The 25,843-nt window shown below is 36.4% G+C and overlaps 2 protein-coding genes and 1 long non-coding RNA gene across 3 annotated transcripts in view; 1 reads left to right on the plus strand and 2 right to left on the minus strand.

The window, feature by feature from the left end:
• MOCOS (molybdenum cofactor sulfurase) overlaps positions 1-9,180 on the minus strand; it is a 101,311-nt gene extending 92,131 nt beyond the window's left edge. The window contains exon 1 of the mRNA XM_031946056.1: positions 8,879-9,180. Within this exon, the coding sequence (XP_031801916.1) occupies positions 8,879-9,035 (157 nt within the window). The 5' untranslated portion in view covers positions 9,036-9,180. The remainder of the gene's footprint in view (positions 1-8,878) is intronic.
• Positions 9,181-9,227: 47 nt separating this feature from the next.
• LOC111719573 lies at positions 9,228-25,630 on the plus strand. Its single transcript, XR_004230871.1, has 4 exons — positions 9,228-9,319; positions 9,515-9,630; positions 15,948-16,110; positions 24,841-25,630. It is a non-coding gene; the product is annotated as an uncharacterized LOC111719573 (long non-coding RNA).
• The window catches only part of ELP2 (elongator acetyltransferase complex subunit 2), a 50,678-nt gene continuing 49,431 nt past the window's right edge, over positions 24,597-25,843 (minus strand). The window contains exons 21-22 of the mRNA XM_031946057.1: positions 25,495-25,608; positions 24,597-24,942 (exon numbers count right to left, since the gene is read on the minus strand). Of these exons, the coding sequence (XP_031801917.1) occupies positions 24,786-24,942; positions 25,495-25,608 (271 nt within the window). The 3' untranslated portion in view covers positions 24,597-24,785. The remainder of the gene's footprint in view (positions 24,943-25,494; positions 25,609-25,843) is intronic.

Genomic DNA, 25,843 nt, shown 5'->3' on the forward strand with positions numbered 1-25,843 from the left:
GATGAAAGTATAGCCCTAAGGGGAGAAGGCATCTCAGATTATGAGGAAGATCTAAGGTTTACTTCATCAAGGAAGACCAAGAACCCTTTAATAAAGTGCCATTGGCTCAGCACTCTGCCCCTGTTGCTTTTAATGTAGATGGGATAATTTTAATCCCCATAAATTACATATAGCTAGATGATCAATATTATTAATTATCCAGAAAATAGTTGCTTTCTATAGAATACCTCTCAGTGAATTCCAGAGTTGTCCTTTTCATGGAAGTCCATAGGATAGCATGATTAATGTACTATTTTTCCCTTGTCTAGATGACCTTTTCACTCCAATAACACAGAAAATGGAAAGTTAACTGCATAATATGAGGTTTTTCCATTTGTTCTTTAAATCATGTTTTTGCCCCTCTCTGCTACCTCTGCAACTTTCATTTCTAAGAATTCAGTTTGTCTTACACAAACTGATGCTGAGTGAAATGAGCAGGACCAGGAGATCATTGTATACTTCAATAACAATACTATATGATGATCAATTCTGATGGACCTGGCCATCTTTAGCAATGAGATGAACCAAATCAGTTCTAATGGAGCAGTAATGAACTGAACCAGCTACACCCAGGGAAAGAACTCCAGGAGATGACTAAGAACCAATATATTGAATTCCCAATCCCTATATTTTTGCCCGCCTGCATTTTTTTATTTCTTTCACAGGCTAATTATACACTATTTCAGAGTCCGATTCTTTTTGTACAGCAAAATAAGTTTGGACATGTATACTTATTTTGTATTTAATTTATACTTTAATATATTTAACATGTATTGGTCATCCTGCCATCTAGGGGAGGGGGTGGGGGGAAGGAGGAGAAAAATTGGAACAAAAGGTAGGCAATTGTCAATGCTGTAAAATTACCCATGCATATAACTTGTAAATAAAAAGCTATTAAAATTTAAAAAAAACCCAAACCCAACTCAGTCTGTTACATGAAAGGACTTGGTAAAAATATTTCAGAGCCAGGAAGGAATAGTGTAGTCCCTGAAATATATAGCCTTTTCCCACACAGACTATGCATGCACATTACTGTAAGTGTGAACAGCATGTTCAAGAGCTACAATTTAATTGTCATCTTTGAAGACTCTGTGAAGGGATTGGCAGCCTAACAGTCATTCTGAAAAGACTGTTAACTGTTAGATTTGGAGAGAAATTATTTGAACCAAGAGTTAAAGGACAAAGAGAAATGCTTTCCTGAGAGACTAAATAAGGCATCATAGGTTGAGAAGGAATATTGCAAAGAGAATTCTTAACAAGAAACTTTTACTGTCATCCTGAGAAAGCTAAATTATTAGTGATTTGTTAGCTTTTTCATTGTAATACACTGTTGAAATATTTAAACATCTTCATATGGTTTGTTACACTATTAATAAATTGATTATCTGGTAACACATGTTTTTTAAGCCAACAGGGTTAAGGGGTTTAAGAAAAAGAACAGAAAAAGCTTGTGGAGAAAGGGTTTTTTGGTTCTAGTCAAGAGAAACTGAGATGGGGGCTCAAAGCTAATTATTAATGCTACAGTTTATTGCATAAATACAAGAACATACATCTTTGTTACCCTAGAACTAGAATGAGAATGAGAAAAAGGAGATGATAGTAGTTAAAGTGGGATGACTGGGGCAGAGCCAAGATGGCAAAGAGAAGCTAAAAAGTTCCCTGAGCTTTCAAAACATGCTAAATCAAGTGTCTAAATGAATTCTGAAGTGACTTAACCTATAAAAGGTGGATTGAAACAGTTTTCCAACTTAAGATCATTTGGAAGACTCGAGGGAAAGCTCTCAGTTGGGTCAGAGTAGAGCACAGCCCAATATAAGCACTATAAGGACAATTTAGTAGGAAGCTCCTAGCCACAGCACAGATCAGCAACCCAGATCTAGCTCTCTGTCTTAGCTCAGCAGGCCAACAGGGAGGTTTCTACACTCAGCACATAAGGCAATTGTGAGCCCCAAAGCCCCATTGCGACAGATGTGACTAGGCCAGATCCCAGCGTACTGAGCAAGCCACCAGTGTCTGAGGCCTGGTGCAGACTGCGGGTGACAAGGCCTCTGTCTTCCAGCAAAGAAGCTTGGAACCTATGCCCTAGGGGCAGATCTCAACTTTAAAAAATTAGCAAAAAAAAAAAAAAAAGAAGAAGAAGAAGAACCCCAACTATAGAAAGTTACTATGGCAACAGGGAAGATCAGAACAGGGAGGATAACAAAGGAGGATAATTTTCCTCAGAGAGGAAATAAATTGGTCTCAAACTCAAAAAGTTCATCTGGAAAAGCTCAAATTTTTAAAATCAAATGAGAGAGAAATTTGGGAAAGAAATGAGACATATCCAGGAGAATTAAGAAAAAGAAGTCAACAGCTTGGAAAAGGAAGCACAAAAATTGACTATAGAAAACAATTCCTTGTTGTGAAGTGATCCAACCATTTTGGAGAGCAATTTGGAACTATGCCCAAAGGGTTATAAAACAGTGATTCAGCACTAGTAGGTCTGTATCTTGGAGAAATCATAAAAGAGGGGAAAGAACTTACATGTGTAAAAATGTTTGTAGCAGCTCTTTTTGTAGTGGCAAAGAACTGGAAAATGAGCAGATGTTTATCAATTGGGGAATGGCTGAATAAGTTTTGATATGTAAAACTAATGAAATGCTATGGTTCTATTAAAAAATGATGAACAAGATGATTTTAGAAAGGCCTGGAAAGATTTACATGAACTGATGGTGAACAAAACAAGCAGAACCAACAATATATCATACATAATAATAGCAAGATTGTGCAATGAACCACAATGACAGACTTGGCTCTGATGATCCAAAGCAAATCCCCCTAAACTTTGGATGGAAAATGCCATCCACATCTAGGGAAAGAAATATGGAGAATGAATGTAAATCAATTACATGCTATGTTCAATTTTTTTCTTCTGTTTCTTTTTTCCCTTTCATGTTTTTTCCCTGTTGTTCTGATTTTTCTCTCCCAACAGGATTTATAAAGAAATATTTTTTTTTTATTTAACATGTATTGGACTACCTGCCATCTAGGGAGGGAGTGAAGAGAAAGAAGGCAAAATTTGGAACATGAGGTTTTGCAAGGATCAGTGTTGAAAAATTACCCATGTATATGTTTTGTAAATAAAAAGCTTTAAGGAAAAAAAAAGAAATATGGCTTTTTAAATGAATGTACATGTATAATAAAAAAAATGATTTTTATACATAACTGAGGAAAATAATTTTTTAAAAAACAACAAAAAACCTAAAAAAAAAAAAAAAAAAAAAAAAAGTCCTTAAAAACTAGATTTGGCCAAAGAAGAAAAAAAATCCACGGAAGAAAACTACTCTTTTAAGTGCAGAATTGGTTAAATGGAAAAGTAGGTAAAAAGTTAACTAAAGAAAATGATTCCTTAAAAATTTGATTCGGGCAAGTGCAAGTTAATGACTCTATGACACATCAAAAATTGATCAAACAAAATCAAAAGAATAAATAAATAGGAGAGAGAAGACTACCCAATCTACACTATATGTGAGAATCGTTGACAATAAAATTCATCTACATATAGATGAGGAAACTAAAGCCCAAGCAAATTAAATGACTTGCTTCATGTTACATACCTTGTTAGTCTCATAAACTTGAACATAAAACCAAGGCTTTTGATTCTAGGCTTATGTTCCTTTCACTACACCATGATGATATACACAATGGCCTCTGAGAATTTAATAGGCATGAAGGAGTACATACGTAACTAGGAACTTTTATGCTCAGAATAAATACCATAAATTGTACATACCATATAGGTTTGGAGTTCACCCAACCTTATATTTGACAGCTTTCTAAGTTAATTAATTATTATTATTAAATAGGTAACTTAATTCACTGCAAGAGTCATCAATGCCCTTTAAATTTATACTGGGGCTACTCAAAGCTGATTGTTGTTGTTTGTCCATTCTGGAAAACCACCATGACACTAGGGAGGTGATACCATGACATGAAAGTGAACTGGATTTAAATGAGAGAAAGCCGTGCAAAGTCACAAATCTCATATTCCCCTCCAGAGCCATCTGGGTCCGGTGGCAAGACATAGATCAGGATGACTGGAGATGGCCCTGGGAGACCTTGGCCTTTTTCAGGTAACTTAGGTCTTAACAGGTCTTTGACTGAGCCAATGCCCAATTAGTGATTGAAGCTAGGTAAGATATGAAGCAGAAAATGGCCTCTTTTACCTAGTCAAAAACAACAATATAGGATTTCTGGCCAAAATAGAAACAACTGCTATCTACATTCACTCTGAGCCAGTCAGGGTCCAATGACCAAGTGGGGCTTGGCCTGGGACCTCTTGTTGGCCAATCAGTAAGAGCCATAACAATTAGGATTTAAGGTATGGTCATTAAGAAAGAAATCTAGCCCTTAAACCCCAAGATATCTTTGGATAGAGCACCTATAGGTAAGATAATGATTTCCTATGTGTACAAAAGGAGAAAAGGAAGGGGGAGAGAAATAGAGGGAAGAAGGAAGATAGGGAGAAAAAGAGGGAGGGAAGGAAGGGAGGAAAGAAGGGAGGAAAGCAGGAAGAGGAAAGAAGGAAGGGAAGGAAGGAAAGAAGGAAGAAGGAGGGAAGGAAGGAGAGCAGGAAGGAAGGAAGGAAGGAGAGCAGGAAAGAAGGAAGGAAGGAAGGAAGGAAGAAAGAAAAGAAGGAATGAAGGAGAGCAGGAGGAAAAGATGGAAGGAAGCAAGGAAGGAAGGAAGAAGGAAGGGAGGAATGGAGAAGGGAAAAGGGAAGGAAGGAAGGAAGAAGGGCAGGAAGAGAAGAAGAGAAAAAAGAAGGGAGGAAGAAGGAAGGAAGAAAGAAAGGGTGGAAGGAACAGAAAAGGGGAGAGAAAAGGAAGGAATAAATACATTACATATGTGGGAATGGCTGAATAAGTTGTAGTATATGAATGTTATGGAATATTATTGTTCTGTAAGAAATGACCAACAGGATGAATACAGAGAGGCTTGGAGAGACTTACATGAACTGATGCTGAGTGAAATGAGTGGGACCAGGAGATCATTATATACTTCAACAACGATACTGTATGATGATCAATTCTGATGGACGTGGCTCTCTTCAACAATGAGGTGAACCGAATCAGTTCCATTTGTTCAATAATGAATAGAACCAGCTATACCCAGCAGAACTCTGGGAAATGATTGTGAACCACTATATAGCATTTCCAATTCCTCTGCTTTTGTCCTCTTGTATTTTTTATTTCCTTCACAGGTTAATTGTACATTATTTCAAAGACCAATTCTTCTTGTGCAACAAAATAACTGTATGGCATGTATACATATATTGTATTTAACTTGTACTTTAACATATTTAACATGTATTGGTCAACCTGCCGTCTGGGGGAAGGGGTGGGGGGAAGAAAGGGAAAAATTGGAACAAAAGATTTTGCAATTGTCAGTGCTGAAAAATTACCCATGCATATATCTTGTAAATAAAAAGCTATAATAATAAGAAAAAAAAAGAAATCAGATTATCTAATTTTATATCCTGATTTATAGCCTGTTAATTGTGTTCTAATACATAAAAATCAATCTCCCCTATCTTGAAGGTCCAATGCCATGCTAAAAAGGCCTAGTCCCAATATGCTATACAATTGGCATGCATTGATTGATAAACTGACATACTTATATTTACCATGTTTAACATGTTTTGGATTACTTGCTACCTAGAGGATGGGGAGGAGGGGAATAGGGGGAAATTGGAACACAAGATTTTTGCAAGGGTCAGTGGTGAAAACTTACCCTTACATACTTTTGAAAATAAAAAGGTTGAACCTTTGTTTCCTCAGTAATTTCATACACATACAATTACATACACTCTGTATGTGTCCTCTCTGTGTCTGTTTCTCTCTTTCTTTCTCTCTGTCTCTCTCTCTCATTCTCTCTGTCTGTCTGTGTAATGTCCAGGCAGGTTTTCTGGAGCTCTTTCAAATGGGCCTTGGTCTTTAGGTGGAGAAATGATGAAGGCAGCAGAGCCACCAGGAGGATGGTCAAAAATGGAATGTCTCATTTCCAGTCCTTCTCAGCCCTTAAATACCTTGATATGATTATATCATTACAGCATACTGAATATGTGTGAACTACAGAACCATTATATCACCATGCTAAGTATTAAATATATATGCAAACTAGAGAACAATCATCTCATCAATTCCACTGAGTTAACACTTTGTTGTAAGTATCCTTGTTTCAAGTATACCTCTCCAGAGTTCTGGCCCTTTACATGTCTGCCTCATTCTCTCTCTCCTTCTTCCTGCTTCTTCCGCCACCCCTCCCTCTCTCTCTCTCCCCTTTTTCCTCCTCCTCCTTCTTCCTCCTATCTTCCCTTCCTCTCTCTCCTTCCTCTTCCTTCTTCTTCCTGTCTCCTCCCTTTCTCTCTCTCTTCTTCCTCTCTCTCTCTCCTTCTCTTCCTCCCTCTTCTTGCCTCCCCTCTCTCCCCCCTCCTTCCTCTTCCTTCTTCCTCCTGTCTTCCCTCCCTCTCTCTCCTTCCTCTTCCTTCTTCCTCCTGTCTCTTCCTTCTTTCTCTCTCCTTCCTCCTTCTTTCTCCTATCTTCTCTCTCTCTCTCTCTCTCTCTCTCTCTCTCTCTCCTTCCTCCTCCCTCTTCTTTCCTCCCCTTCCTCTCTCTCTCTCTCTTTCTTTCCTCTTCCTTCTTCCTCCTGTTTCCCCTCCTTCTCTCTCTCTTTCCTCTTTCTTCTTGCCTCCCTCCTTCTTTCTCTTTCTTCCTCCTTCTTCCTCCTATCTCCTCTCCTTCTCCCTCTCTCTCTCTCTCTCTCTCTCTCTCCTTCCTCCTCCTTCTTCCTGCCTCTCCTTCCCTTTCTCACTTTGGATACAAAGGGCTATCTAGAAAGGTTGAGGATACTGGGAGGAGTAATCCTTAGAGGACTGGGAAAGAAAAAGAGGAGACCACAAAGGTCATGGAGGAGACCAAAAGGATGAGAGAAAAGACTGGAGACTGAAAGAATGTAAAAGAGTGAAGAAAGCTAAGTGGGAAAGCTGTGTCATTGCCCTCTCCTCTTACGGTACTGGAAGCTAGATTTGGTCCTAAGTTTGATCTGATCTCCAAACATCTCTGGGTGACTGAGTACAATACTCTGTTGTACACCGTACATAGAAATGTCTGTTAAATTAAATTATAGGTGCACATTTGGATCCTGGAGTAAATGGTAAAGTTAGACTCCTATTAAGTCTCCCTTCTTCCCCTGGAAAGAAAAAAATCACAAGAGTTCAAGGTACATTTTAAAATTTCTATGGCTGGGGGGATGGGAAGAAGATGTGAGCAGTCATAAATTGGTTCTCCTGTAAGCCAGGCTGGATTCAGAGGGTTCAGGAGGCTGTAATAGGGCCATTCTTGGCCTAGACAAGAAGCTGTCCTATTCCCAACAACTTAGTATAATTGTGGTATAAATCCCTAGCTAAGAACTAATTTTGAATTCCATTTTAGTATATCACAGAGAACACTTCATCTTGAAAGGTCAAAAGTAATGGGTGAGGCAGAAGTCTTGAGCTTCTATCCTTAACTAGTTTCAATTAGGCATAGTGCCAATTTGGACTTAGAACTCAGATTTCACTAATCATTTCTCTAAACTTTCACACTGGATTAGCTAACTAGAAAATATTCATTTTTTTTTTAACAAATGAGAAATTAAGGCTCAAAAAACTTTAAGATGACAGGAGTCACATAAGTCTGGGAAAGATTAGCCAAGATTTCAGAGCCATTTAGTCACCTGACATTCATTTTCCTTCTCTTGATAGCTACTAATAAGGATCCTATAATCTGGGGTTGCTTTTCCAATATGTTCATACAGAAGTTTAGCATATTCTCTCCTAATCCTCTGAGAGCTTGTGAAATGGCTTGGTAGTGACTAAAACTATATAGAGATTTTCTGTGGGAAATTAATCAGCCTCATTAGAGCCACCTAAGTTAACTAGACCAAGCTTATAATTGCTGATATAGACATTTTTTGCACTTTACTACTTAATCAAACCAGAAAGTTCTGTCTTGGAGGCTTATGTTGTTCAGTAAAAAGCAAAAGCTTACAATAGTATAGGTTGAAACATGATGTAAACCCTCATTGTGCCAGAATAGTGTAAGTCTGATTTAGTGTAGTGTGCCTCAATTCTGTGTCATGAAAATGTAGATTTACTAGCCTGAGCAGATCTCTATGACCTTTCCAAAGAACTACAGGTACAAAGAGTCACTGATGTACTTTGGTTAGCAGAACAAAAACAAGGCATTGACAAGATAGCTTTGGCTTTGATACGGCATGAGCATTATACAACTACCTTCCCATTTTATTCTCTTCCCCACAGAGAGGTGACAGATTCAGGAAACTGATTGAGAGTTATCTATGTATTTTCTGAAATATTCAGTGAAGAAAAAAAAATTTTTTTGTGTGACTATGTATATTTATTACAAGACTTGGAAATTTTTCTCCCAGTGACAGGTTTTTCAAAAAGAACAGATTATTTCCATGAAATGAGGGGTTTTCAAGGCTCCTTGCAAAAATCATCACTAATAGATTCCTAAGATCTTAAAGAGAATATAGCCCAAACTTCTCATTTTATGATGAGAAAACTGTGTCTGAGAGACTTGCTCAAAATAAAAAGCAGAGAATGAATTCAAACTCAGTTCCTCTAACTTCAAATATCACTTACTAGTCAAGATCATAATTTGAAAGCATTAAATAGAGCATTTCATTTTAAGATTTAAATTCATAAACCCCGGTCTATCAGCTTCTCCACAGCTTTCTCTTCACCTCCTCTCCCCAAGCCCCCGCCCCCAGATTCCCTTGGGTCAGCGTTAGTTACCTCTCAATCTGCCGAATTCACCCTCTATCAGTGCTTTCATGCTGCCTTGGTCATAACCATAACTGTGCCTTGAGAGAGAAGTAGTCTGGAAATGCTGGAAGGTGAGCAGTTTGTCCCATCGCTGCTGCGGCTGCGGCTGGAGCCTTCTTCCAGCCATAGAAAAGGGCCTGACTTTCTAGGCAGAGGGAGAGACTGTCACTTAAATTTTTATAAAATAAAGTTAACAAGAAGGGCTGCCCAGCAGGAAGTGCATTCACTAGCTAAGTCAGCAGGTCCATCTGACTCCTCCCCTTGTGAGAAAATCAGGACTTATTAGTCCTTACTTTGCACAAACTGCTTTCTCTTTCATGTCTCCTGAGGAATGGCAAGCTTTATATGAAGATTTAGGTTTCTTGGTGGAGAATCCTATGAGAAAAGGAAAAGGGACTAGTCATCAAGCGTGTGAGAGAAAAGACCATCTGCCATTCATCTTCTTGCCTTTGTCCTTTCCCTACGAAATGCAAAAGCTTACTCAACTGGCTTTTCTACATTTTTCTTTCTTCCTCAACTACTCAGAAATCCACTCTAACTCAGACTCGGGAAGTTTTCCCGGATCATGTTTTTCCCGAATAATCCGTTAAATTTCTTTTTCTCCAGAGAGGAGCGGGGGGATTTGTTGCTGTTTTTAAGCAGCGGACTCCCTGAGGCTGCAGACAGCTGTTGACAGCTGGAAGGGAAAGATGGAGAGGAGGCCGCAACCAGGAGGCAGAGCGGTGAGTCTAGAGAGCGCTGTCTTTTTAAGGCTCTCCGAGGTTGGCCTGTGTTTATGAAAGGGGTGGGTGCCGCGGGTTGAGTAAAAGCGTCCTTCCCAACAAACGGAAAAAGATATTGGGAAACAAGGGAGTTGGCAAACTAGGTCTAAAGTTACCGAGCACCGCCCCAAAGAGGGACGCGGCGTGCAAGCGAAGGGCTGGAGTCCTAAGCCCGGCTCACAGAGACAAACTCCCCTTCCTATTGGCAGAGAACCCGGGCTCCTGTCTTCTCTGTGGCGATTGCTCAAAGTTCCGAAAGAAGGGTGGCTCTAGTCCCCCCACTCCCTAAAGGGATAAGGGCATTATTAAAGTACTTCTCGGTTACTCTGGGAGGGCCTAAAGGCAGCGAAGCCTTTTCTGAGTACCGGTACTGTTTCCGCAGGTGAGGGAAAGGTTCTTATGCTGGGACCTGTTTTGTGTGACTTGTGCACGGGTAAATTTGGGATTGGGCACATTAAATCATGGATATAAAGTGCTTCAAAAGACATTAAAGTATTATTTGAATAATGGTTTTTATTAATAGAAATAATGGAAATCAGCTCCTGGTGCCTAAACTCGTGTCAGCTCTATTTATAGGAGAAAGGTAGCTTTTATTTTTTTTTAAATAACTTTTTATTGCCAGAACCCATGCCAGGGTAATTTTTTACAACATTATCCCTTGCACTCACTTCTGTTCTGATTTTTCCCCTCCTCCAGATGGCAAGCAGTCCTATACATGTTAAATATGTTATAGTATATCCTAGATACAATATATGTGTGCAGAACCGAACAGTTTTCTTGTTGCTCAGGGAGAATTGGATTCAGAAAGTAAAAATAACCTGGGAAGAAAAACAAAAATGCAAACAGTTTACACTCATTTCCTAATGTTCTTTCTTTGGGTGTAGCTGCTTCTGTCCATCCTTGATCAATTGAAACTGAGCTAGATCTTCTCTTTGTCGAAGAAATCCACCATCAGAATACATCCTCATACAGTAATCGTTGTTGAGGTATATAATGGGAAGAAAGGTAGCTTATTCATAAAATCTGAAGATAAATACATGGGTGGATTGAATCAAATAGATATCTTGGGCCGGTATTTTGGAAATTTGTTTTTGACTATGCATATTTGATATCAGTTGGTCTATTTTTTTCAATTGGAGGATGGAGGTGGAAGAGAAATTAATTTTTATGAACTATTTCTAAATATCAGGCATGTAGAAATCCAAATCAGTGATCAGAAATCAGCTTTCTTGGATATTGAATTATAAGCAAAAGAAATGATTGACTGTGTTCAATTTTGTCACTTTATAATTCAGAATTATGCTACTAAATTAACTATTAACTAAATAATTAATTAAATTAATTAAAACAGCAAACGTTGTACATAGCCTTGATCTAAGCTCTGATATAAGTCACTTCATTTTGACTGCTTTGGTCATAACCATAACTGTGCCTTGAGAGAGAAGTACCCTGGAAATGCTGGAAGGTGAGTAGTTTAACTTCTATAAAAAATTGACCAGATAATATGGCAATATAGTATTTGACTAGTTTGATACTCAACAGCTGTACAGTTAAATTCTATAAAACATCAGATCCGTACAGGGTATCTAACGTTCAGATTTCCAGCATCTAAAAGAGATGACTTGCAGAATTTTTCTCCTAAGGCTTGCAAGAGTTTGTTAAATGTATATTATATCTTGCCACCCTCCTAAGCAGTAATATATATATTGAATCCAAGTCTTAGGGCTCAGTTATTTTTTCTTAACCCACTGTTTCTCCCAATGCCATGGGGCTAAGTTACTCAACTTTGAGTTGCAAAAAAAGCTTGTAAATAAATTGTAAATTTGTGCATCTAGTTAATTTGCGTAAGATTTTTGTACATCACTTTAATATTCTCACATGACAGTAGAATACCAAAATTTTTAAGTCATTGTAAGAGTTGAGAATTGTAATGCTCCCTGTGTAAGGAAACACAGTTACTGTGTAAGGAAAAATAAAAGTGCTACAAGTAAACTGAAAAAAACAAAATAAAGTAACTAAAAAGTCCAAATCTTTTGACCCAGATATTCCAAGGATGTCATTGACAAGAAGAAATCCCCATGTACCCCAAAATATTTATAGCAGCATTTTTGTGTGTGTGATAACAAAGAATACTCATTAAATATAGTCATTAGTTGGAAATGACTAAACACATTGTGATACATGAATGTAATGGAATATTATTATGCTATAAGAAATAATGAATATGATGATTACAGAGAGTTATGGGAAAAGCTATATGACCTGATGCCAAGCAGATCTGAGAAAACAATACACATATACACAAATGAAAAAACAGCCATATACACACACACACACACACACAAAAATCAAGTGAATTTTTCAAAATTATAAAGAATAATCATTGCAGGAAAGGAGAGAGCTATCCCTTTTGCAGAGGTGGGAGGGCCACAAGTGCTCTGCATCTTCAAACTCTTTCTGATATGTTGATCAGTTATGCTCATTTTTTCTTTTTTTGTCTAAAAATATCATTTTATATAAGATGCAGAAAGGAAGGAAGGAGGAAGGAAGAGGAGGAAAAATATTAGGGAGAAATATAATGGAAAAAACCAAAATATATTAATAAAATGTATTTTAAATATATTTGTTGCTTAATTGATATTATTTATCAATGCCTAATAATCTATTGAGTTCTGAGGTTGAGGAACTAAAAGTATTAAGAGAGACTAGAATCCACTGAGTACTTACTTTCTCCTTGCAGCCAACAGAGACTTTGATTGAATCAGAACTCCTAAGAACAGTTCAATAATGAAGAGAATCAGCTACACCCAACGAAAGAACTATGGGAAATGTGTATGAACCACAACATAGCATTTCCATTCCCTCTGTTTTTGTCCACTTGCATTTTTTATTTCCTTCTCAGGTTATTTTTACCTTATGTCTAAGTCCAATTTTTCTTGTGCAGCAAAATAACTGCATGGATATGTATACGTATATTGTATTTAACATATCCTTTAACATATTTAACATGTATGGATCTAATTGCCATGTGGGGGAGGGGTTGGGGGAGGAGGGCAAAAATTGGAAAAGAAGGTTTTGCAAGGGTCAATGCTGAAAAATCACCCATGCATATATCTTGTAAATAAAAAGCAATAAATAATAATAAAAATTTTAAAAAGAGAATTCCTAAGAACAGCCTGCATCTAGTGAAGTTGACCTATACCTGTCATGTGGCTCAGCTTTCAAGACCAAAAATCTCTTAAGCATGACTTTTATTTGTCTTTGCTGTTGAATACAAACAGGGCTGACCTTTGACAAAATTGTAAAGTTAGTGAAGTTTGTCCACAAGATCCTATTTCTTTGTCCATCTCTCCTGTTAACTCCTCCCCTATTTAAATTACTCACAGTCCCTCTGCTCTCTAATCCTCTTCCTAGTGATTGATGTAGGGGAGAAAGCCCAGAACCTATAATCAGAAGACATAATTTTGAATCTGAAGCAAATCATTCACCCTCTAGTTAGTCGGATTTTTAAGGTTGCTTCTGAGATCTCCTAAATCAGTTCAAAGAAATGAATCCTTTTGGAAGACACCATTGGCTGAGTCCTCCTTTATACTAACATGTTCATTAGAATTTAGGGATAATTTAATCTTCAAGCTTGTCCATACTGTATATTTCCCTGACCCTTGTTGAGCAAATTCCTACCCATTGTTCTTCTAATCCTATAATTCAGAACAAATCTGACAAGTCAGCACACTCTGAGGTCCTCTTTACCACTTCTTCTTTCTATGACCATCACTCAGTAGCCTCTCCTTTCATGTCTTCCTACCATATTTGTCCTTATAATCTATATATTCAGTGATGACCCTTATCCCACTCCCATGCTCACAGATGAGCCTTAACTCTTAGAGCAAGGTTAGATTTTTTACTCAGGTACTGAAAATCCCCCCTGAGGAATTGGAGGGGATTCTTCAATGCCATTGGCTCAACCTCCCACCAGTATATTTTCCCCTAAGTTGGTCAGTTGAAAGTTAATTTAGTCAGAAAATCTTAAATAGATTTTAGAAAAAGGTATTTACTAAGATGGTAAAGAGTAGTTTTTTACAAAACATATGCTCCTCTACTAGCCGGGTAACACACTTTCCTGAAAGTAAATAGAGTTCAAGCATAACTAGCACATGTGACATAGGGACAACTCATGGTTCCTAATTGCTGGAAGTCTTTTTCTTCAATTTGTGGGATACTCAAGAAGTTCTCAGATGTAGTTTCTTTGCTGGTTTCTTTGGGGAGCCATGAATCCCATTTAGTCTCAGTTCCCAATGTAGATACTGTTCTCAGCTTAACTAAGAATGCTGCTAGGACATCAATGAGAAGATGGGCAATTCAGCATCTTTCATCCCCTTTGAAGTTTGCAAAAAACTCCTCTGAACAAAGGGGATATAAAGTAGACCCAAGGCTGAGGCTGAGACACATTCTAGTTTATCTAGAATAACTTATACTTGATCAAATTTCTGGAATAACTCTAGTACTAACAAGTTATAGCAATTCATCTCTAATTCTTAACACAGTGGGATTACAACACTTTTCCTCTCCTCTGAAACTCACAATACTTTCTCTAACCCCTTGGGAAAAGATCTTGCTTTCTGCCTTACTGAGATTAAGACCATATGTTATAAATTCCCTTGCCTCTCTTATTCTACATCTCAGAAGCTCTCTACATCTTTACTTTCCCTTTCCTCTTTTGTCCCAATCTCAAAGAATGAAGTAGTCTAATCTCAAAAAAAATGCAGGGGCAGTTAGGTGGCACAGTGGATAGAGCACCAGACCTGAAGTTAAGAGGACTTCAAATGTGGTCTTGGAAATTTAACACTTCCTAGCTAATGACCCTGGGCAAGTCACTTAACCCCAATTGCCTCCAAAAAATAAACAAGTTTTTTAAATGTAAATAAAATAAGATAAACCAATTAAAAATTAAATGCAAAAATAAAGGTAGGAGGAGGTTTGGAACATGTGTTTGGAGGGAGAGACACTCCATCTGAGAACTATTTAATAATCTTCCTTGCATTTTTGTTGTTCAATAAAATTTTCAATCATAGTGAATTGAATGAATGCACCCTCATAGTAAATAGAGGTCATTGGTCCATAAGGTAAGAATCAGATATGGGCAAAGGGAAAGTCATAGACTTTTATTTGAATAATTTTGAATATTTCATTTTAACTTACCTAATTTAAATTAAAATTCAATTCTTGTCTCCTCAAGAAATCCAGCAATGATGGGAAGAATGATGTATTTTTTAGTATTTGTGGGCCAACAGTCCTGTGGTGGTCAATGGGAATATTACATAAGAGCGACTATGTGGTGCAGTGATTAGAGTGTTGGGCCTGAAGTCAGAGGGATGCTAATCTTCCTGAGTTCAAATCTCACCTCAGACTCTTCTTAGTTGTGCGACCCTGGGTGAGTCACTGTTTGCCTCAGCCTCCTCATCAGTAAAACGATCTGTAGAAGGAAATGGCAAACCACTCAATATCTTTGCCAAGAAAACCCCACACAGGATCACAGCCTTACAGGACTGAACATCCAAAACAACTCTGATTAAGACCACCTGGCCAGTAACTTGAGCACATTACCACCTAATGGTCATCTCAAATATTGCACCCTGCCTTTGGATAATGGATTTAAATGACAATTATCTTGTAAATTTAAGGAAAACACAATCTGCCCAATCTGATGTGGGCTGCCTTCACTTGTGAGGAAAATGTTTTACCAATTAAAACAATATATAATATGTTATTAGTGTTATAATAAACATATGACCAGGTCCCAATACTCTCTTAATCCTATCAACTAGTGCCATAAATACAACCTCTCAGTCCAAATTTCTCCCCTAACATCACATGTCATCTATTGAGTATCTACTAGATGTCAGGTACTGACGATACCAGAAAAAATAAAACAAAACAGTCTTCAAAAATTTTCTATCTTACTGGAGAAAAAAGCAACACAGATATGCACACAGGAAATATATAATAATAAATTTAATAATTAGGGATATCAAAAAAGCCTTTCTCTCCTAGCCACCCAAGCTGTCTTTTAAAAGAAGCTAGAGATGAAGAGAGGACATTCTAGGCCAATGTCGAGCAAGGACATAGAATCCCACGTAGAAGAAAGACCAAGTAGAGTCAGTCTGGTTACAATATAGAGGGGTGGCGAAGGTAATGTGAAATCAGCCTGGAAAGATATTTTGAAGCCAGATTATAAAAGACTTTAAAAACCAAAGATGTTTGTATTTTTTATCTTACAGGATATTTTCCTAGAAGAAATTTCTGGATATGTTCCAAAGCTTCTTGTTGAGACTTGCATTTTATAACTATCAGACTGGCAACTATGTGAAAGATGGACTAGTGAGGGAAGAGACTTGCTATGTCAATGGGAAGACCCATTAGGAGGCTATTGCAATGATACAGGTGAGAGGGAAAGAGTCGTTAAACCAAGATGGTGACTTTTTAAAAAAAAAGAGATAAGAAGGTGGATACAAGAAATATTATGGAGGTCTTGGTAGCTGATTGGCTGTGTTGGGTAAAAGAGACTGGGATTCTTAGGCAATAAGCCTGGAAGACTAGAAGAATAGTCATATCATTGATGGAAATAGGAAAGTTAGAGAAAGGGAAGGTTTTGAGGATACAGTAATGAGTTTTATTTTAGACATGTTTAATTTGAGGTGTCTGTGGAATACCTAGGGAGAAATGTGCAACCAAAGTTAACAATCTGAGATTACAGGCTCAGGATAAGGATGAGAGTTGGAAATGTACTTTTGACAACTGTCTATATTATTCATGACCCAAAATACCAGCCACGAAAAGGTGGTCTCTACACTTATATGGACTTTGATTGGGAAATGAAAGCAGGCTTTTTTCTCTGTCTGTTTGGTTTATTTTCCTCAAACTGTAATAACTTTAGGAAAAATCTCCAAAACAAAGCTTAAGTATACTCATTCCATTTATGTGTCAGATCTAAGGATAAGGAAAGAATTATGACCAAATGAGAGAGAGAGCCTAACAAAATGTAAAATAGTTTATTTTGATTATATACAATTTAAAAGTATTTTAAGTACTTAAGGAAATAAAAGTATTTACACAAACAAAACCATGCAAGCAAAATTATAAGGAAGCAGAAAAGGAGGGGAAAATTTTTTATTATAAGAATCTCTGATTAAGGGCTAATTTCTCAAATATATAGAAAACAAAACAAAACAAAACAAATAAACAAACAAAAACAACCAGTCATTCCCCAATTGATAAATGGTCAAAGGACATGAACAGAAAGTTTTCAAAGAAATCAAAGCTATTTAAAATTATATGAAAAGGTGTTCTAAATCACCATTGATTAGAGAAATTCACATTAAAGCAACTCTGAGGTACTGACTCACACCTATCAGCTTGATTAATAAAATTTAAAAAGGAAACTGATGGATATTGGAAGAGATAATGGAGAACTGGGACATTGATGCACTGTATATGCAATTGTGAACTGATCTAATTATTCTGGAGAGCAATTTGAAACTATAAAAGGCCTATAAAACTATGCATACCCTTTGATCCATCTATGTCATTCCAAAAAAAGATCAAAAAAAGGGAAAGGACTATTTGTACAAAAATATTTATAGTAGCTCTTTTTTGTGGTGTTTAAGAATTGGAGATTGAAGAGATATTGATCAATTGAGGAATAACTTAACAAACTGTGATATGTGATTATAATGGAATATAAAAGGATGATTTCAGAAACCCGGGAAAACTTAAATGAACTGATGCACACTGAAGTGAATAGAACCAGGAGAATGTTGGGCACAACAATATTGTTTCATGAAGACTTGTGAATGACCTCACTATTCTCAGTAATACCATGATTCAAGACAATCCCAAAGGACTAATGATAAAGCAACTGCCTCCAGAGAAAGAGCTCTAATATGGAAATGTTTTACATCCTTGCACATATATAGCCTATATTTGATTGCTTTCAATCATAGTGAGAGGGGAAGGTAAAGATGGAGGAACAAATATAATTTGGAACTCAAAACTTTTTTTTTAAAAGATGTTAAAAATATCTATTTCAGTTGAGTGGAGGTGACTAAGAACAGATTGCAAAGGGCTACAAAATGAATGGATAATGAAGAAAATAGAGGAAGTGAGAATAGAAAACTTCATAGGAACTAGAGAGTGAAAGGAAGGAGAGATCTAGGAAGATACTTTGAAAAGATGGGAAGATCAAGTGAAAGTTACTAATTATGGAGGATACCTGGGTATATTTGCCTATTGTAAAAGGAACAATTAGATTGAGTTTGAATCTGACCTCAGGTACTTTATAGCTATGTGACTCTAGGCAAGTCACTTAGCTGTTCATCTCATTCTTACCTGTAAAATGGAGATAGTAATAGCACCTACCTCCCTGAGTTGTTTAAGAGTTAAAGGAGATAATAATTGTAAAACACAATACTTGGCACACAGTTGTTGCTACTTAAATGTTAATTATTATCAGGGAAGAACCCTATAGAAAGGGAGATCTGAGATGGAAAGGAAGAAGAGTTCGAAAAAAATAGGTATGAGAACAGGTAGAGGGGTTAGTCTTGAGAATATTCACTTTTCATGGCCACGCTCCTAGAAAATGGTATCTACAACGATTGTCTCCACATCCTCTTTGTTGTACAGTTAATACCTAAGTCTCTTCATGGCCCCATTTGGGGTTTTCTTGGCAAAGATAACAGAGTAGTTTGTCATTTCCTTCCTCAACTCGTTTTACAGATGAGAAAACTGAAACAAAGTGACTTGCCCAGGTTACACAGCTAGTGTCTGAACCTTATTTGGCTTCCCGACTCCAGACCTGGCACTTTACCCACTTAGCCACCTAGCTGCCCTCCACCTTCTTACCCCTCTCAATTCTCAACCATTTGCTTCAAGCATTCAATCCTTTGACCTTACCACTCAATTGAAATGGACAACCTGGATCCACTTAGTCTTTCCAGGCTTATTACACTTATTCTTCACACATATATTGTGATCTAATCAAACTGGTTGTCTTATTATTTCTCAAATATTCTCTCTCTCACCATTTATCTGCCACTTTCTTTTTTGAATAGCCAGAACAGGGATTATATCACTCCTTTCCCTCTAACACCATGCTAAAAGTTGCATCATTTCTCCTTGGTACTTAAGTGATCTTGTGTCAAGTAAAGTAATAATTTATTCATCTTATTTATAGGAACATTGGTATGATTGTGTCTTAAAACTATATTCTCAATTTGCAAAAGCAATTTTTACTAACAAATGTTAAGTGAAATTCTTCCCTCAAAGTCTATGTAATGTATAAGTCCTCATTAAATGATCCTCCCTATCCTATCCACCCATTTGTTAAAAGTCTTGGGAATGTTGTTGACTATTAGTTTGGTTTTTTTTTTTTTTTTTTAAGCTAATTAGATAATTTGATGGGCCTCCCTCAAAAAAAAACAAAACAAAAAACTCATAGGGAGTAATGTTCACATAGAAAGTTTACCTAGATCCATGAAACATTCATAGTGGGTGTGGGGATAAGGGTGGTACAGCAATATCATTAGGATGAGCACAAACAATAAATGCATTGTCAAAATGAAGAGGGAGGAGTAAGATAATGGTACTTGGGGGACAAGGAAAAAATGTAGGAATAGTCATTTGTGCAATGGCACGGAAACTCAGAGTAAATGATTTGTATTTGATCAAAAGAAGAAAGAGTCAATATATGATATCACTGGAGACCTCTCTCTTCTCCCTTCATTGAAAAGGCAGGCAATTTGACATGTTATATATATATACAGGCATAAAAAAATATCAGTTATGTTGTAAAAGAAAACAGACCAAAAAACAAGAACAATAAAAGAAATTTAAACAGTAGGTTTCAATCTGCATCCATCTGTTCTTTGTCTGGAGGTGATTAGCATTTTTCATCATAAGTCCTTCAGAATTATCTTGGTCTGATCAAAATTATTAATAACACCTAATATTTATTTACTATATGCCAGGTGTAATGCTAAACACTTTACAATTATTATCTCATTTGATCCTCACAACAATACTTTAAGGTGGGAACTGTATTTATTTTACAAATGAGAAAATTAAGGCAAACAGAAGGAAAATGAACAATTTTTTAGTTCTTCCTGTGTAGTTTTCCAAGTATGGCTCTTTCTAAAAGATATTTAAAAAATTAATCTAATGTTCCCACTATAACCTGCCCATTAAGTGAATTTAAAAAAACAAACAAACCTGAAAAATAAAGTTCTCAACATGCAGCTACAGAGTCTGACAAAACAAATTCCTACTTTAGTCAATCCACACTGTCCACAAATGTTTTGCATTTAAGTTCATCAGCTCTCTGTGAAGTAATGATGGTAATGGTGCACTGATCAAATTCTATAGTCTGTTGAAGTCGTTTTTTCTCTATAACACTATCATTGGTCTCCTTCTGCTCAGTCCACATCAATTCAGAGGTCTTTCCATTTTCCTCTGAAATTGTCCTTTTCAATAATATTCCATTACATGCATATACCACATTTGTTTACTGATCTTTTAAGAGCATATCCCCCTAGTTTCCAATTTGAGGTTTGTTGTTACATATAATTATATATAACATAAAGAGTTGTTATAAATGCTTTGGATCCTTTTCTTTTTTCTTTGTTTTGTTTTGTTTTGTTTTTGCGGACAGACCTAGTAGTTGATTATTTTTCATGCTTAAAGACCAAAATAGCATCATTATTGTGGGGTCAAGATGCAGAGTGTCCAACTATAGCTGATCAGACCAATGAGATCTTGAAAGGCTCTACCAGAAGTCGGGCACAAATAGTCCATATGAACATCTGGAGTAGAGGCATAGTGTCAGGCATAGTGCTAAGCATTTTACAATTACTATCTCATTTGATCCTCTTAACAACCCTGGGAGGTAGGTACTATTATTATATGCATTTTACAGATGGTGGAAACTGAGACAAAACAAATTCACACACTGGCCATACTCAAAAATGCATGCCTCCTTCTGGAAAGGGCAGCTTGATTGGCAGAGCACTGACTTGGAGCCTCAAGTCAGGAAGATATATTTTCTTTGCTTTTCTTTTTTTATTATAGCTTTTTATTGACAGAACATATGCATGGGTAATTTTTCAACATTGATCCTTGCAAACACTTCTGTTCCAACTTTTCCCTTCCTGCCCTCCATCCCTTCCCCTAGATGGCAGGCAGTCTCATACATGTTAAACATGTTAAAGTATATCTTAAATATGATACATGTGTACGTATTTATACCGTTCTCTTGTTGCACAAGAAAAATCGGATTTAGAAAGGTAAGAAAAACAAAAATGCAAGCAGTCCACACTCATTTCCCAGTGTTCTTTCGCTGGGTGTAGCTGGTTCTATTCATCACTGATCAATTGGAACTGAATTGGATCCTCTCATTGCTGAAGATAGCCACAGGAAGACACATTTTCATAACTTCAAATCCAGATTCAGACACTCACTAGCTATACGACCTTGGGCAAGTCATTTACCTGTGCTTGTCTCAGTTTCATCATCTATGAAATGAGTTAGAATAGTGAACCATTCCAATATTTTTGCTAAGAAAACCCCAAATAGGGTCACAAAGGCAGATACAACTGAAAAAGAAACAACATTCTTGGACATATGAATTTTTTTAAAAAAATCAAAATTCTATAATTCATATACTATTATTTTTCCTCTTTAGGAAAACTTTCTTTAAATTTACTCTAAGGATATTAATCAGATGTGAGTTATGAAAGATAGATAGATAGACATTAAGTCCTCATTAACTAAAATGGATAATAACCCAACAAACTATTTTGAGACAATTTAAGGTGTGTAAAAATAAATCAAGCTGGAAATCTGATGTCATGGCATTCATTAACCGATTATATGTTAGACTCCAATCTTCCAAGAGGCTGTTTGCTTTGAGAAAATCTTAGCAATCTGTATTCCACTCTGAGTCTATGTTGGAATATATTCAATATTATTGAATAATAGTGGAATGAATACGGCATAATACCAACCTTTGAAGGTAGACGAGAAGAAATTGAGATTAGATCAAATCCAAATAACCCAGCTCACTCTGAATCCACATTCATCATGAAACATACAAAGAAATTTCAGGTCCCTATGGTCTGTAGGGAAAGTATGCTTCTGAGATCACAGACTTGGCAAACTTACTGATATAACCCAGATTTATTAAGACTATTACCTAACATCTTCATTTTGGTTATTATTCAACTTGTATTCATCAAAACATCTTATCATCTCTTGTTAAGAGACAGAATATCATCCTGTCATATAAATTGAAGCTTACAATTAAGAAAACTTCCAATTTTTCTCATCGTTTGTCCTTCGTTTTTGGAGGACCGATGACAACACAGAATGATGTCTTGACTGGTGGGTGTTGTGTTTTTGACAGAGTTGCACAAAGCTATCAGCCTCACCCTCTCTTTCAGTCACCAGAATCCAGTGCCAGGACAAAAGTCAGGATTAGTGATGGTCTTTGGGGTCTTCAATGTTGACCAAGCTCTAAGCCAGTCTTCCATCATTCTGGTGGCCTTTGGAATAAATTGTTCCCACTCATCATCCAGCTAGACAGTCTTCAGGTGCTCAGAACAGACACTCCCAATCACAGGTATGTGGTGCCATGGTGCAGAGTCCCAGGGTCAACAATTAGGAAGACAAAAGTTTGAGTTCAAATTTGACCTCATCACTACCTGAGTGATGCTGGACAAGTCATTTAATTAACTTTGTTTGTCTTAGTTTCCTCATCTGCAAAATGAGCTGAGATTAAGGCATCTAAGATCATATTATATGAGGAATGACTAAAAGAATGGAGAAGTTATTATGAGAAGGAAAAAAAATCTAAAAATCAACATGACAGCTGTTAAATACTAAAAAATCATGTGGAAAAAGTGTCATTTGCAAGACATAGCAAGATCAGATATATGTAGAGTGCATGGAGGAGAGTAAGGTATATAAAGAAACCCAGAAAAGTAGGAATGGGGTAGGACATGAATAGCTTTAAATGCAGGAGAAATTTATATTTGGTTTTGGCAGTAATAGAGTCTCTGGAATTTATTGAGTAAGGAAGTGATCTAGACAGACCTGTGGAAAATCACTTTTAAGAGAACTGACACAGAGACCAATTAGAAAGCTGTTGCAATATTCCAGAGTCTGAAATAGGGTGGTAAGTTACATGGGTGGGAATGGGGGACACAGTGGAGAAATATAGTGAAGAAAGAAACAAGATTTAGTAACAGGATACATAAACTTAAGACACACAGAAATTGGAGATGACAACAGAGTTTTAAGCCTGGGTATAGAAGAAGAGTGCATATGGATTAAAAGATGACTTTGGTTCTGAATTTGAGATCTTATGGGATATGCAGTTTGAGATTTTCAAAAGATGATGCAAATATTCTGGAAAGACCAGCTGTAAATGACTTGAAGTAATTTACAATTATTCACAACTACTCTAAAGGACTTATAATGAAAAAACGCTATTCATATCCAGAGAAAGAACAGATTGTATATGAATACAGATTAAAGCATTCTTTTTTTTTTTTTTCAACTTTTCTTGAGGGTAATTTTCATTAGAGTGGGAGATCTAAGTTTTCTTTCACAACTTAACTTTTATGGAAATGTTTTGTATAACTTTACATGTGGTTTCTTAATTTTGGGTAGGGATAAGAAGAAAGAACCCAGAATTCAAAAACTGTAAAAACAAATGTTAAAAACATTTTTTTTGTTTTGAATATACTAAATAAACATTAAAAAAGAATGATCATTAAAAAAAAAATAAGTGATGCAACACTGACACTCAGAAGACAGGTTAGGACTAGCCATGAGCTTTGGAAATCACAGCAGAGATTATAATCAAACTTATGAGAATGAATGAGATCACCACGCAAGGGTAGCATGGAGGAAAAAGAGAAGAGGGCCATGAACAGAGTGAATGGACATGTCCTGGACAAAGATACAGCCAAAGAGATTGGGAAGGATCAGTCAGACAACTAGGAGAATAACCAGGAGAGAATGTTGTCATAAAATTCTGAAAAGAGAATACCCGGAGGAAGAAAAGTAACTGACATCATCACCCTTTGCAAGGATTGCAACTATGTCCTTAGATTTAACAATTAAGTGACTGTAGAGAGAGTAATTTCAGTTGATTGAGGAAGCTGAAACAATACTGCTTTAGAAGTGATGAGAATGTGTGGTTTTTCCCTGTTCTGATTTTTCTTTCCCAATATGATTCATGTTTAAAAAAAAAAAAAAGGAATGTATATGTGTGACCAAAAAAAAAAAATGTTTTTACATGTAGCCAGGGAAAATTAAAAAAAAAAAAAATTGAGGTGAGGAAATGGCAGCAAGTGTACAGTTTCCTTGAATTTAGTCACAAATGCGAGACGAGATGCGAGATGACAGCCAGAAGAGATGGTAGGATCCAAAGAGGTTTATTAAGGAGAGATGTGGACATTTTTGTAGCACCAGAGAATGAACCCAGAAAGACACTCAGACAGACAGAATGAAGATGAGAATGAAAATGAAAAAAAGGAGCAAGGTGCCTAGGAAGGAAAATAATGGCAATACTGCTATGAAGGCCCAGTTAAGACTAAATCACATAAATCTGTAATAGAACCAACCCAGCATAGCTTCGTGATATCCCCTGAAGTGAAGAAGGTGGAAAGGGTGTCAAGAGAAGAAGTATCATCAGAAGGGAGTCAGATTTCAATAAGTGACAGAAGAGAGGAGTGAAAAAAGAATAAGTTTAAAATGAAAAATTTTGAAACTGGCAGGATGAAGGAAGAACAAGTGGATCTGAATAACCCACAAATAGGATAATTAGCCCCTAAATAAAAGTGTCAAACATAATTATAAAAATGAACTTCAAATTAAATTAAGACAAAGAAAATTTATTTATTTACAAATAAATATTTAGATAGCATTGATTGTATTATCAAGGCTTTTTTTCTAGATATTACAAAAACAATTCTCTTTTAAAAATAATATAAAAAATTTCAAAATATGAAACTCCAGAGCGTGACTGAGGTTTTTTACATTCTTAATGTGAATTTTCTATTTTAAATTGTATATCTGTTAACACTGAATATTTTGACACAATTATCCTCTCCACAGCTTGCCAACTGTAACCATTCACTGTTGTCTGGGTCATCATGTCCAGCTCTTCCAGGATAATTCCTCCAACACAGTTTTTTGACAGCGAGCGTATGACCTTGGCTACAATAAAGATAAAAAAGTCATGACACAAAAATGTATCCTTGAAAACTATAACAGTAAAATAAATTTGGATTTCACCTCAATATGCACCATTCAATTTATGATAAAAAAAATTATGACCTTTTAATCCAAATATCCTACTACTAAACCTACACTCCAAAGAGGTAAAAAGAAAAAGGCCCCAAGTAATAAGAGAAGCCATGAAAAAACGAATTCTCATACTTAAACAAGGTAGGAGACCTTGTGTGATAAGCAAAAATATCCCCAAATTTTCCCCCATTCTCCTTCTCTCCTAGGCTCTGGTATCTAGGATAAATCCTACTTCTATCTATCAATAGTCTGAATGATGGGAGAAAAGAGTACATTTTGGGAATGGAATATATCATGTTTTTGAAAAAAGAAGAAAAATTTCGCCATTTCTCTGCACCTGGGTCTCTACATGTGTCTTTCCAAGTAAAAGCTGGATATAGTTTATTACAAAAAACACACTAACTTTTGTTCAACTCTAAAAGGAAACAAATATTATTTGTGGGGAGTGGGACATGAAAATACCTCTGATTTGTTTCTATGCATTTGGTCCAATCTGATGATAATGGTTTCTGGAGAGTCTTCTCCCATGTATACAAATCGATCCTTCCACACTCTAATCCTAATGCAACAATATATCTTTAAAGAAAAAAAAAAAAAAGCAACAAGTATTAAAATTACTTCTACTATCATCAATGTCACTTCCTAAACTTAAGATGTAAAGTGAGCATCAAAACTCAACAGCAGGAATAAATTGTACAACCGATTTACAAGCATTTTCTTATCAGGATGTAAAGGAATCAATCATATCTAAAAGAAAACATGCCTATATTTGATTTTTACCTCTGCTGGAAAGGCCTGTAATGAATTAATT

Source organism: Sarcophilus harrisii, chromosome 1 (assembly GCF_902635505.1).
Source record: "Sarcophilus harrisii chromosome 1, mSarHar1.11, whole genome shotgun sequence".
Lineage (NCBI taxonomy): Eukaryota > Metazoa > Chordata > Mammalia > Dasyuromorphia > Dasyuridae > Sarcophilus > Sarcophilus harrisii.